At 53.8% G+C, this 12448-nt stretch overlaps 1 protein-coding gene across 1 annotated transcript; it reads left to right on the plus strand.

Annotated features, from left to right (window-relative positions):
- The first annotated feature begins 1286 nt into the window (after positions 1 to 1286).
- CUNH16orf89 (chromosome unknown C16orf89 homolog) lies at positions 1287 to 11904 on the plus strand. The gene is made up of 8 exons (XM_036279739.1): positions 1287 to 1491; positions 2864 to 3013; positions 4018 to 4168; positions 5364 to 5481; positions 6663 to 6798; positions 7454 to 7558; positions 9336 to 9422; positions 11738 to 11904. The coding sequence occupies exons 1-8, from the start codon at positions 1287 to 1289 to the stop codon at positions 11902 to 11904; spliced, it is 1119 nt and encodes a 372-aa protein (XP_036135632.1).
- The last annotated feature ends 544 nt before the right edge of the window (positions 11905 to 12448 follow it).

Below are 12448 nucleotides of genomic sequence, written 5' to 3' on the forward strand. Positions count from 1 at the left end.
CACATGCCCAGGTTGCAGGCTTGATCCCCAGTGTGGGGTGAGCAGGAGGCAGTCGATAGATGTTGACGCTTCTCTCTCTCATCAATGTTCCTATTTCTCTCTCCCTCTCCCTCTACAAAAATAAATAACTTTTTTTTTTCAAGTATAAAAGGGAATAAGAATAGTATGCACTTCAGGGTCTCTGTAGGATTCACAGAAATGATGATAGTGACAAGCTTCACCTGGAACATTCATTCTCAATGGCACATTCAAGAGGGCAAAAAATGGTTATTGGGGAACAAAGAAAAACCTACTCTTTTATGTATAAAGCCCAGATACATACAGTGCATAAACAAATCTATGATATATCTGCAGTATTAAAATTTCATGGGAGCTCTGGCTGGTTTGGCTCAGCGGCTAGAGCATCAGCCCACGGACCAGAATCCCGGGTTCGGTTCCCACTAAGGGCACGTACCTCGGTTGCAGTTTGTCCCTGGCCGTGGTTGGGTCGTGCAGGAGGCAACCAACTCGATGGGTTCCTTTCACATCGATGTTTCTCTCTCACTCTCTCTCTTCTTCTCTCTCCTTCCCACTCTATCTATACAAAAAATGGAAAAATGTTCTCGGGAGAGGATAAAAAAGAAAAAGAAAAGATAATATTTTTGAAAGAATGTAAAAATCCTTTTTTACATTGATTACAAGTTGAAAAGGTAATATTTTGGATCTCCTGGATTAAATAGATCGTTAAAATTCATTGCACCTGCTTCTCGGTTTGTTTTAATGTGGCTACTAGAACATGCACAAGTGACCTTGCGGCTTGTCTTTGTGGCTCATATTCTGTTTCCACTGGACTGATGCCACTCCAAGGAAACGTCTGTCCATTTGGGGCATGTGTACCCTCAAATGAGTTAATGCCAAACTTATTTTTTAAAAAAAACAAACAACTCTGCATTTTAGTGTTTGGGGATTTCTGCATTGTAATTGCAATCGCTAGATCAAAGATGTAGCCCGTGGGCCTGGAGAATCCGGTGAGAAGGAGAGGGTGGGAGCCCCTCTCCCCAGCCTTTGGCCCCCTGGCTCCACATTCAGGCCTGGCCTGACCGATGGGCCCCCCTCCCCACAGTCAGTCCCCTGCAGCTGCCCTTCCCAGAGCCCTGGGCTCAGGCCCCCCCAGCTGCTGGGTCAGCCCTGCCCAGCCACTTTTCTGCCGCTCTGCAGGGGGAAGGGGAGGAGGAGGCGGGAGGAGGCGCATGGGGGCGGGCTGGCCGGGGCTGAAGCGCTCCACCGGCCTCAAGCAGAAGCCAGCCATGTCCAGCCTGGGGCTCCTGCTCCTGCTCCTGCTCCTGGCACCGCCGGTGTTGCCCTTCACACTGCCACCGCTGGACACCCCAGAGGGCAAGGCCACCGTCGCCGACCTCATCCTCTCGGCCCTGGAGAGGGCCACCTCCTTCTTGAAGAAGAGGCTGCCTGAAATCAACCTGGATGGCGTGGTGGGGTTCCGGGTGCTGGAAGGTGGGTGTACTTTCGCTCCCCTGGACTGGCCACCAGGAAAACCAGTTCTCCGTCTGGCACCTGCCTGCTGCACCCTGGGACCTGGCCACCTTCTGATTGAACCATAAGGAAAGAAGGGTGGGGGTTGGCTTGCTTCTTCTGGGTGTCTAGGGGCCCTGCTGTCGTCAGATTGTTCAGAAGCAGGGAGGATTCGAAGGCCACTGAGAAAAAATTAGGAAAGTATTATTTTACTGGGAGGAAATGATCCATTTGATAGTCCCTCCCTCCTGACATGCCATGAACAAGGTGGGCAGAGGGAGTGTGCCCTTTGTAGGGGTATCAGCCATGGACAAAACCGGGGACCTCCAAGGTAGTTTCCAGTCCCATGCCCCCCACTTCCAGCCAAAGCCACCAGGAAGCTCCAAGAAAAGAGCCAACTGTTTGTTCAGCTTTGAGAAATATAAGATCCCCGAGGAGGGAACTGGAGACAGGCCAAGGCAAACAGGGAGACACCCCCCCACACAGTGAGTTGCAGTAAGCCCCTCCCCACAGGCCACCCTAAGTGACAAGGAGCCAACTGCGTGTGTCAGCCTGGGGCTCTAGCTGGCCCCCTCCCAAGTCGCCCCCTCTGCGTTGCCAGGGCGGCTTCGGGCCACCAGGACTCCAGGCCCCAGCAGGAGGGGCTCTGGACAAAGACATCTCCTTTCTTTCTGGCCGCCACCGTTCTCTCCCACCCCGCAGGGCCACGGCAGGCCATCCTCAGGGCACCTTTGTGAGAACTGGAAAAAGGCACCCCCTTCCTCAAGTCACTTGACTGCCACCTGCTGGAAAAGCGGCTTGGACGTACCCAAAGCCACGACAGGACGTGTGCTGTCCTTGCGCGGTCACAGCTCGCCAGCTGTACATGCTGGGTCTTCGCCCTGCAGTCAGAGTCCCTCCCTTGTTCTTCTCTCCTGTCCCCCGAATTAATACTAACAGCTAAACTCTAGTAAGTGCTTACTTTGCACTGTGGACAATGCTAAGTCCTCTCAATTCATCCTTATAACCCCATCCTTCAAGAAGTAGGGACTATCATGATCCCTATTTTACAGAGGAAGAAAGTGAAGTGGAGAGAAATTAAATGACTCTTTGGTCACCCAACATAAAAAGCACTAGAGTCAGAATTTGAACCCAGGCCCACCTCCAGATATCTTGACCACCCAAACCTTCTGTCACTTTAGCGCCACCCCATGCCCCCCGCTGAGCCCCACAGAGGCCTGATTTCCATAAACTCAGCGAATTCTTTCCCTCAAGCTGGAGGAGGCGGAGAGTTCCATAAGGGTCATGTCCTGGGACCTTTTTTCCTATCCACGCGGCTCAGATGGTGGAATGAGTGCACTCTGTTCCCTCACAGCGCAGCTGGAAGGAGTTCGGGAGGAGTGGGCCCGGGACCCGCGGCTGCAGCCGCAGAGCCTGCGCGTGGGGAGGCTGGCTCGGCAGCTGGCACCTCTCCTCCACAAAGCCATTTTCCACCTCAAGCTGAGTGACCCGCAGTACCTGAGAGGTAACGGCATGGGGTGGAGTCCCATTTCTTCAGGAACACCGCTCTGGGCTATTACTGAAATAACCTAGTGAGGTTCCCCTGGCGCAAAGGGAGGGTCCAGAACGGCTTGTAACCCTCCAGCGCCACAGGCTGACCCTGGGGAATGTCTGTTCATCCTTGACTTCAGACGGAGACGGCCTCTCCTACCCACACAGAGGGGCTGGAAAGTAGGGAACGAGTCGCTCCTTCTTTGTTCAGCTTGTGCCCAGGCTTGGGGACCTTCATCCTAGGCCAGAGGGAGCGGGACGTGGCGTCTAAGCGGCCATCCAGCCCTTTGCACATCAGCGATCAGAGTCTTGCCAGCATCTCTTATGCCTTATAAAGCTAAGAGTTCCTTCTCCTCGTCAATCTTGAGTTGTCCTACCACAGGCCCTGTCCGGTGAGCCTGCTGAGCCCGCCTGAATTGTTCGAGGGGCGGGGAGGGGGTTATAAAACCTGCTCACCATGCTCATCTGGCCCCGTCTGCCAGGCTCCGGGCTCATGTCTGGCCCTGCTGCACAGGACCACAGCCCAGCCCTCCCGGGCCTCCCTCTCTGCAGGGGAGACCCTCCACCTCTCTCAGGCCTGGTCCCTGAGACCCTCCCAGCTCATGCCTTCCTAAAGAAGCCCTTTGGCTGGGTATCTCTGTTGTAAGAGCTTCACTTTCTAACCAAACTGAAGGGACCAACTAACCCTATTTATCCATCTCAGGCTTCCACGGATTTAGCCAAAGCCAGTCCCAACATTGTTCTAGTGATTTTTATCTTTATTTTTTAATTAAAAAAGAGCTTCCTGAGTGTTTCAAGTGCAATGCCCAACCAGCAGGCAAGGCTTAGAGCCCTGAGCAGACACCCGCGTGTGGTCAGGGATGCCCGGGGAGGGTCACCCCATTCCTTGGCTCTGAGCCACGGAGCCTGGGGGTGGTGGTGAAACATAGCATGGCCCACTGCTCCTGGGTCTCTTCCCCCACCCCTTCTTTCTGCCAGAGTTCCAGCCAACCGTGCAGCCCGGATTTTGGAAGCTCCCACATGCCTGGACACACACCAACACCTCTATGGTGTACCCCACGTTCGAGCCTGAGGACTCCTTCTCAGAGGAACGCAGTGACCTGTGCATGGTGCAGCTGCTGGGAACTGGGTGGGCCCCCATACTTGCCCCACTTCCCAAAAACCCCAAAATGCTTTTTCTCCACCAGTCCTGTTCAGCTAGCTCTCCAAGTCCCCAAGGTTTATACAAAACCAGGAGAGCACCCCCAGAGCCTCCCTCTCCCCTCACACCCCCCTCACATGTGAGTCGGCCCCCACTCTCCACCCGAGGCTGCCAGCCTGGTCCAGCCACCCCCCATCTCTGCCCTCCCACCCTCACCTCCTGACTGGTCTCCCCACACCAGAGGGACCTTGTCAAAAACCACACGTGAACACCCCACCCCCAGTGTGAAGCTTCCTGTTGCTGTCAGGACAAAGCCCCATCTCCTACCACCCTTCCAGGCCCCCAGGGCCCCCTGGTCCAACCCTGAGGGACACCCTCCCACTGTAAGCCCGTCCTTTTGCCAAGAGTACCCCTCTGTGGGCCTCCTCCCACCCCACCCCGCCCCACTCCTGGGCCTAAGTAACTGCGCACAGTTGAGAACCAGCCCCAGTGTACTTCCTCCAGAACCTTCCCTTACCCTGCTGCACGAGGCTGACCTCCCAGTGAGGGGCTGCCTCTCCCAGCATCACCGCAGCCACAGGTGCAATATCCATTTGTTTTATGGTTCTGTTGCCCGACCCAGCTGCAGGTCTGGAGAACAGGACCCGAGCCTAGTGTAGCTCCCCATTTCACCCTGCTGAGCCCTGGCCTTCGAGCATATCCAAGGGCAGCCCAGATGCAGGGATCCACGGGCAGAGGGCAGCAGGTGCTCAGGCCCCGTCCTCTCAGCATCCTTCAGAGAGGTGTTCGGGCTCAAAGAAGGTCTGCTCTCCATGCAGCGAGGGACCCGCCCATTGCCCCACCCCTTGCATGGGGCAAGCCTGGCACAGGGGCAATGGACATGCTGGGCCCAAACCCCAAGCTGTCTGGGTGCAGAGTTCCCATGGAACAATGGGAAGTTGCAGCCTCCTGGCTCCTCCAACCCAAGATAGCTCCAGGTCACCTCCCTGTGCTGGGGGTACCGAGATTTAGCCAATCAAAGCACAGACACCTGTGTTTTATCTAGCAGCCCCTTGTGGTCAGCTGGGTGCCTCAAGCCTACAGGGTTCTAACAACCAGTGGGGGAATCAGGACCAGGGAAGGCTCCAGGCCTTCGGGCTTCCTTTAGGACACCCTTCACAGCCTGGAACCACCCCTCCCCCAGGACAGACAGCGGCCAGCCCTGCAAACTCTCAGACTTCTGCAGGACCCTCATGACAAAGCCTGGCTGCTCGGGCTACTGCCTGTCCCACCAGCTGCTCTTCTTCCTCTCGGCCAGAATGGTGAGTGTCGTGGCCACGCCCGAGGAGGCGAAGGGAGATCAGAGGGGCTATGTGGTCTTGTATGCTACACGCTGGGAACGTGAGCAGGTTTCTGGAATTGTGTTTCAGACACCAGGGAGGAGAAATGAGAGTAGCCTGCCGTCCACTGGCTGTAACATCTAACCGAACTGGGTGCGGGGGTGTGGATTGGGGATTCTGTTGGACGGAGAGCTTTGCATGCTGACCTGGATTGTGGGCATAAGAAAAACAAAAAGGGAGTCAAAGAGAAGCAACAGAAAGAATTCAGTAAATACCCACGAATGGAAAGGGACTTAGGCTAAAGTTGACAGTTGCTCCTAGGAGACCAATTCAACACCAAAGCAGCCCGCCCCACCTCCCTAGCACCCAATGTGCTTCCAAGCCCAAGAGCTCAAACTTTGCTAAATAACACTGATCATTTAAAAACACCTATATTTCTTTATATAGAGAAGTAGGGATCATTATCTGTATTCAAAAATGTTATTTAAACATCCAGAAATGCTAGCGGAAAAGGGACTTGCTGGTTTTAACAGATTCTTTTATTATTATTTATTTGCAAACCATCACCGACCAGTATTTTTGTAAATACAATACAAACCAGATGACGAGGAACATTATTTGACTATTAAATTCGACAGGTAGAAAGTTACCCTGACACATTGCTGTAAAAGTTTCTAAAGCCTATTCACATCTCCTGTCCTCCCCCAGTATGCGTGGCACACCCACTCTGAATAGCACTGAAGCCACCAGCCTCGTCAGTCTGGAAGCAGAATGTCCTAACCTCAGCTAACTGCTGTGGAGTGCCCCCTAGTGTTGGGCATCCTGTCGGGCACTCCTAGTGCGTATCTCCCAACTGTGTGAGGGCCCCTCCAGGGCAGTTCCCAGCAGCAATGCCCTTTCCTTGCGAAGCCCCTTGAGGCTCCAGAAGGTGAACTTGGTGGGCCAAGGTCACACAGCAGAGCCAGGACTCAAACCCAGATCGCTCTGAGCCCCATGACTGGGCCTCCAACAGGCTGGGATTGTGGGTGGGGAAGAAATTTTGGGAAAAGGGGAAAGACCTGACCTAAAGGTAGCAACTTGCAGGACCATCTCAGAACTGCAAGTCTTCCCAGAACAGAGTGCACCTCTGTCACCTGTACCACCAACGTCCTTTGTCCCCGCAGAAGGGATGCACAAGGGGGCTGTTCCGCCAGAGCCAGCACTACATGAACCTGTTCTGTGCCAACATGATGGACCTGAACCGGAGAGCTGAAGCCATCGGATATGCCTACCCCACCCGGGACATCTTCATGGAGAACAGTGGGCATTCCTGTCTGGGGACCGAGCAGCAGGGGGTCCCTTGTAACAACCGGGCAGGCACACACAGAGCAGGGCTGCCAGATTTAGCAAATAAAAGTCCAGGATGCCCAGGTACATTTGAACTTCACATAAACAATGAATACTGTTTTAGTATAAATATCCTAAATATTGCATGAGCTATACTCATACTTCAATTTTTTAATTTGTTGTTTATTGGAAACTCAAATTTAACTGGGCATCCTATATTTTATCGGCCACTGTTTTGACTGCCTTTGGGGGCAGGAAGCAGTCCAGACAGAGCTCTGGATGGACTGACTGGCAAACAGTGGGTCAAAACCTTAGAGTTGAGGCACGAAGGGGGTCCCTGGGTGGCCACTTCTTGGCTTCAGTGTCCAGATCCCTCTCCTGATCCTGACTATAGATTCCCTTCAAACAAGGTCCTAAGTGGGAGGCAGGACCCAGGCCTGGGAGCCCCTGCTCACTAAAGCAGGGTCTCAGAGCTGCCTCCTGTCGGCCACTACACTGGGCATTCACCTCCTGGCACTGCCTGGCCCTGGTAGGAGGAGGTAGATGGCCCTGTAGTGGCCTTGGGGGGGTGGGAGGAGGTAGGACTGTGGGAGCAGGGCTGCAGAGGGCCCCCTGTGCTTGCTTCCAGTCATGCTCTGTGGAATCGGTGGCTTCTCCGACTTCTACAAGCTTCGGTGGCTGGAGGCCATTCTCAGCTGGCAGAAGCTGCAGGAAGGATGCTTTGGGAGGCCTGGTGAGCTACCTTTGGCCCTGGCTGGGAACAGAGGGTGGTTGGCGTCAGCATGTCCTAGGCCAGATGGGGAAAGGATGCGCGGGTGTGAGGGAAGCCAGGAGAGATTTGCAACACCCATGTGCATGCACACACACACACAAACGCACACAGGTGGAAGTGGGCTCAGAACTTTGGAAGCCAAAACTTTGCAGGACAGGGGGCAGTCAGGTTGGCCCACTGCTGCATTAACAAACTCATTCCTTCAACGAGTATTCCCTGAGCACCTACTGTGTGCCAGACACTGTGCTAGGCTCCGGATCAGCTAGGGCACTGTTCAGGCAGAACCCACCCAGACCAACCAATAAGTGAAATAATTTCAAGTTCTGAAAGGGCTGTGAGGGAGATGCAGGCTGAGAAGGTAAAGAACGTCAGCCCTGGCCGGCGTGGCTCAGTCAGTTGGGTGTCGTCCCATACACCAAAAGGTTGCTGCTTCGATTCCCAGTCAGGGCACACGCCCAGGTACGGGCTCGATCCCTGGTAGGCAGCATGCAGGAGGCAGCCAATGGATGTTTCTCTCTCATTGATGTTTCTCTCTCTCTCTCCCTTCTCTCTCTCTCTAAAAATCAATAAACTATTCCTTTAAAAAAAAAAAAAGAACATCAGGGAAGGTTCTTCAGGCAGAGTGTTTAGGGAGATGTCTGGGACGGGTGACACAGGAGCAAAGGGAGGAAGAGGCAGTCCCTTCCAGCTGTGTGACACTGGGCAGCTGGTCCTCATCTCCGAACCTCGGTTTCCCCATCTGTACATAAATGGGCATAATTCCTTTCTAAGCTGTGAGGAGCAGGCACAATACACGTGAAACCACCTGGCTGGCCTGGGTTCAGAGGAGACTCCCAGTAACTGCTGGCATCCTAAATGAAATGCCGTGATGCTTGGAGATAATGCTTTTGAAATAAGAGAGTCTGCTTTTGAAGCAAGAGTTGTTCATGAAATGAAGATTCTCGGGCCCCAGATCTATAGATTCAGGAGGTGGGGCTGGGGCTCTGGAACCTGCATTAAAAAATTTTTTTTTCAATTGCAGCTGACATACACTATCATATTAGTTTCATGAACCTGCATTTTTTGTTGTTGTTTAATCCTCACCACAGGATATTTTTTTTTTCCATTGATTTTTAGAGAGAATGGAAGGGGGAAGAGGGGAGAGAGAGACACATCGATTGGTTGCCTCCCACACATGCCCCAACCGGGGCTGAGGATGGAACCTGCAACCCAGGTATGTGCCCTTGACCGGGAATCGAACCCGAGACCCTTCGGTGTGCAGGCTGACGCTCTAACCGCTGAGCAACACCAGCCAGGGCATGAACCTGCTTTCTTTTAAATCCTCACCATCGATGTGAGAGGGACACATTGACTGGTTGCCTCCCACACGACCCGACCAGGGCCGAGGACAAACCAGACGGAGGTATGTGCTCTTGACCAGAATCAAACCCACGACGCATTGGTCCATGGGCCAACGCTCTAACTGCTGAGCCAAACCAGCCAGGGCTAACCTGCATTTTTGATGAGCTCCTTTGGCCATTCAGATGTGGGTGGCTGGGGGACCACAATTCGAGAAATACCCGTAGGTGACAAATTTAGGCCATGGGGCAGGGCCTGCAGACAGGTGCTCAAGGAAACTTCTGGAAGAGCCTCCACATCCAAGAGAGGAGTGGAGTGGTTTGAGGTGTTGTGAGGGGGGAGGTTAGCAAGTAATGTTTAAAGTCCAGCTTGAGAAGTTCATCTTTCACTCTTCTCCCAGATGCTGAAGATGAGAAATTAGCTCAAGTCATTCAACACCAACAGCATAATTTGAGAAGAGTAAAGAGGCGAGAAAAACAATTTGCAGGTAATAGAAATACCCAAGGGACCTTCCTGGCGTGAAAAGAGATGTTCCAGAAAGGCCACACACAGATGGCCCTCCACAGCCCCAGCATCCCTGAAGGGGCCGGGTCAAAGGGCACTTGCGGGGGGGAGGGTAGGAGTCCCTAACGCCCTCCCCTTGGGAAGTGGGGAGTCCAGAGATATCGTCTCAGTGAAAGGAACATGAAAGAGAAGTCTCAGTGTATCACTGGAAATCACAGAGAGAACACCTCTCCATCAAGTTCTAATCAGGAGAACGGAATCCGCAAGTGAAACTTCCCAAGAGGGAATTGAATAGAGAGAACTTGTCTCAGAGGTGTTGCAAGAGCTGAACACAGGGGAGGTGAGAAAACCCAGAGATGAACCACGGCGGGATACCACTGCCCCTCCCTGGAGGTGGTGTTAGCAGAACTTCAGGAGCTGGACACAGAGGAGACAGAGGGGGAGAAACACTTCAGCTTCTCCCCTAGCTCCACCTGTGCCTGCTGTTGGTGGGCAAGGCAGCCTGGGAAATGTAGTTCGAAGAGGGCGGTGCCCAGGAATTTGGAGCAAGGAAAGGCAGGGAGGGAATCTGGAAGCCAGCACGCAAGTAACCAGCACAGTCCCAGGGGCCACATGTCCTGGTATCCCCGGCTTCCACCTGTTGTCCTGGTGCCATTATAAATAGTACTCCTTGTCCCCCCCAAAGCGTCCCGGTTGAAGTGATAAGTTATGTGGTCAGCCCACCAATTCAGGGAGGCTGAGAATAGGCTATAACTACATGAGAAAGGAAAGAAAGGCAAGATATGACATGGAATAAAGGCATGGAGAGAGAGGGAGAAAGAAGGAAGAGAGGACTTGATTAGCATCTTTTTATTAATACAAATAAGTAACTGCAAAAATATCCTCAGGTGACGATAAAAAAAAAAAAGTAACTGCAAGGCAAACGCAGGAAGGGAAATGGGACAGCCAGCTCTGAGTAATGTCCAGCGTGCGCTGGGGGATGATTTCAGTAACTGATGTCTCACTATCAACCCCACCCCGGCCTCATCACCTACCTGCAGGTCGACCAGAGAGGGGAGTGGAATCACAAATCCAATGGGTCCGTTTTGTAGCTGTCCCCAGGGGTCGGGCAGGACAAGGGAGAGACTCTCAGGAGACTCCCAGGGGCCCCCTGCCCCGGCTAGGCCTGCCTGACATGGAGGGGACAGAGTAGCTGCATATGGCAGGAGGTAGGGAGCCTGCTGTGCACACCCTGGGAGCTGGCTGCTCCCTGAAGACTGACAGCTGGAGAGGGAGCTGGAGAAATTCCGAAGCCCAAGGCCCTCTCCGGGGCTCCGATGGTTGACCAGCAGCCCAGGAAACTGCCCAAGAGAGCAACGTGCTCCTTCTCTCGCTTTTGGCGCACACCCGTGGAGATGAGGAGCACGGGATTAGAAGGCAGGCTGTCTGGGTTTGAATGTGCTTCTGCCCTTATTCACTGTGGGAATCATTCAGCCTCTCTGAGCCTCCGTTTTTACATCTGTAAAATGGAACCAAAAAAGTGAGTCCTTCAAAGGGCCGTTGAGGTTACTATCAGATCGTGTGCAAAGCTCTCCCCACAGACTTTGGCGGAGGGTAGGCCACCGATTAGCATAGACTGCCGGGGTACTGAAACCTTCTCTCTCCCTCCCCGCAAGGGGCCTGGCTGGGGTTCTTCTTTTCTCCAAGTTTGTGAAGGGAGAGGAAAGTCTTGGCTCCCTCCACCAGCCCAGAGACTGAAGGTGGGTGGTCCGCTTTGAGTTCAGAGAACCAAAGAACATCTAAGAGGTTCCTGCTTCAGGCAGGTGCTCACAGGGGACCTGTAGGTCCCAGGGTCTAGAAACAAGCTGTAGAATTACCAGGGCTGGGAGCTCAGCTCTGCTACCTGAACCTGTTTCCCCAAATGTAAAACGGGGCAATGAGGTGCTGAAGGTCTTGGAGGGCCTGAGACTAAGGGAAACAGGAAGGAGCTGGACAAGGGTGTGGCCTCAGGTCAGACCCCCCAGGAGGGGGCTCGAGCATGAATCACACCACAGAGTCACACCCCAAGACAGGGGCCTGGCTTTTGTGCCCCTGTATTACTGTCACTGGGAGGAGGTGTAACCCCCCAGACAGCTGAAGACATTTCTCTGGAGAAGGGAGCTATGAGTGGCCGATACCCAGCAGCTGGCCAGTGGGTGCCCAGCCCAGCAAAGGGGAGCTGCGGGCATCAGGCTGGCTGGGGGAGTATCTGAAAAGCACTCACGATGGAACTGTGGCCCCGCCCGGCACTCACAGCGGGGAATCTGTCTCTATCCCCAGATGGCTGCTCCTCCCACAACACAGCCATGGCCGTGGGGTCCCTGGGCGGCTTCCTCTATGCCCTGGCACAATACCCCCCAGCAAACGGAGAGCTGCAGCAAGCCACGCTGGCACCACCAGCGGCCACTAACACAGATGGCTCCACTCCTGCCGCCCCAGGAAGATGAAACCCATGCCTGTCATCCTTCCTTCCTTCCGTCCTGGGTCACAGCTGAGAAGGCGGCAGCTGAGAGTAAAGCTGGCTTTGTCCCCTCGGGGCGCAGGGCCTGGGAGGGAGGCACGGAAGCAGGCGAATAAACTTAAGAGTGCAGTTGAGTGGGGAGTTGAGCCTCGTTTCTCAGCCTTTGGGACAACTTCTAGGGCCGTGTTCTGAGTCTTCAACCCCACTCAACACAAATTCAAGAGAGACCCGTAAACCTGAGTCTTAAAGGCAATGTGTTCACATGTCAACTGTTGCATCCTCCTCAGTGGGAGAAATAAGGGTCTTGAAACATAAGTTAAGTCATGACCTAGAACTCGAGACAGGAGCAGGCAAGGCGGCACATGACATCTTTATAACCTGTGCAGAAACCTCTGTGATGTCATGAAGTCACATTGAGTCAGTCACGCCATGGCACCAACGGCCGTGTGGCGTCATGGTGAACTGCATGTTCTGTGCCCCAGCTGCCCGAGTCCAAGTCCCAGTTGGCACTCGTTAGCTCAATGTCCCTG

Source organism: Molossus molossus, unplaced genomic scaffold, assembly GCF_014108415.1.
Source record: "Molossus molossus isolate mMolMol1 unplaced genomic scaffold, mMolMol1.p scaffold_m16_p_3, whole genome shotgun sequence".
Lineage (NCBI taxonomy): Eukaryota > Metazoa > Chordata > Mammalia > Chiroptera > Molossidae > Molossus > Molossus molossus.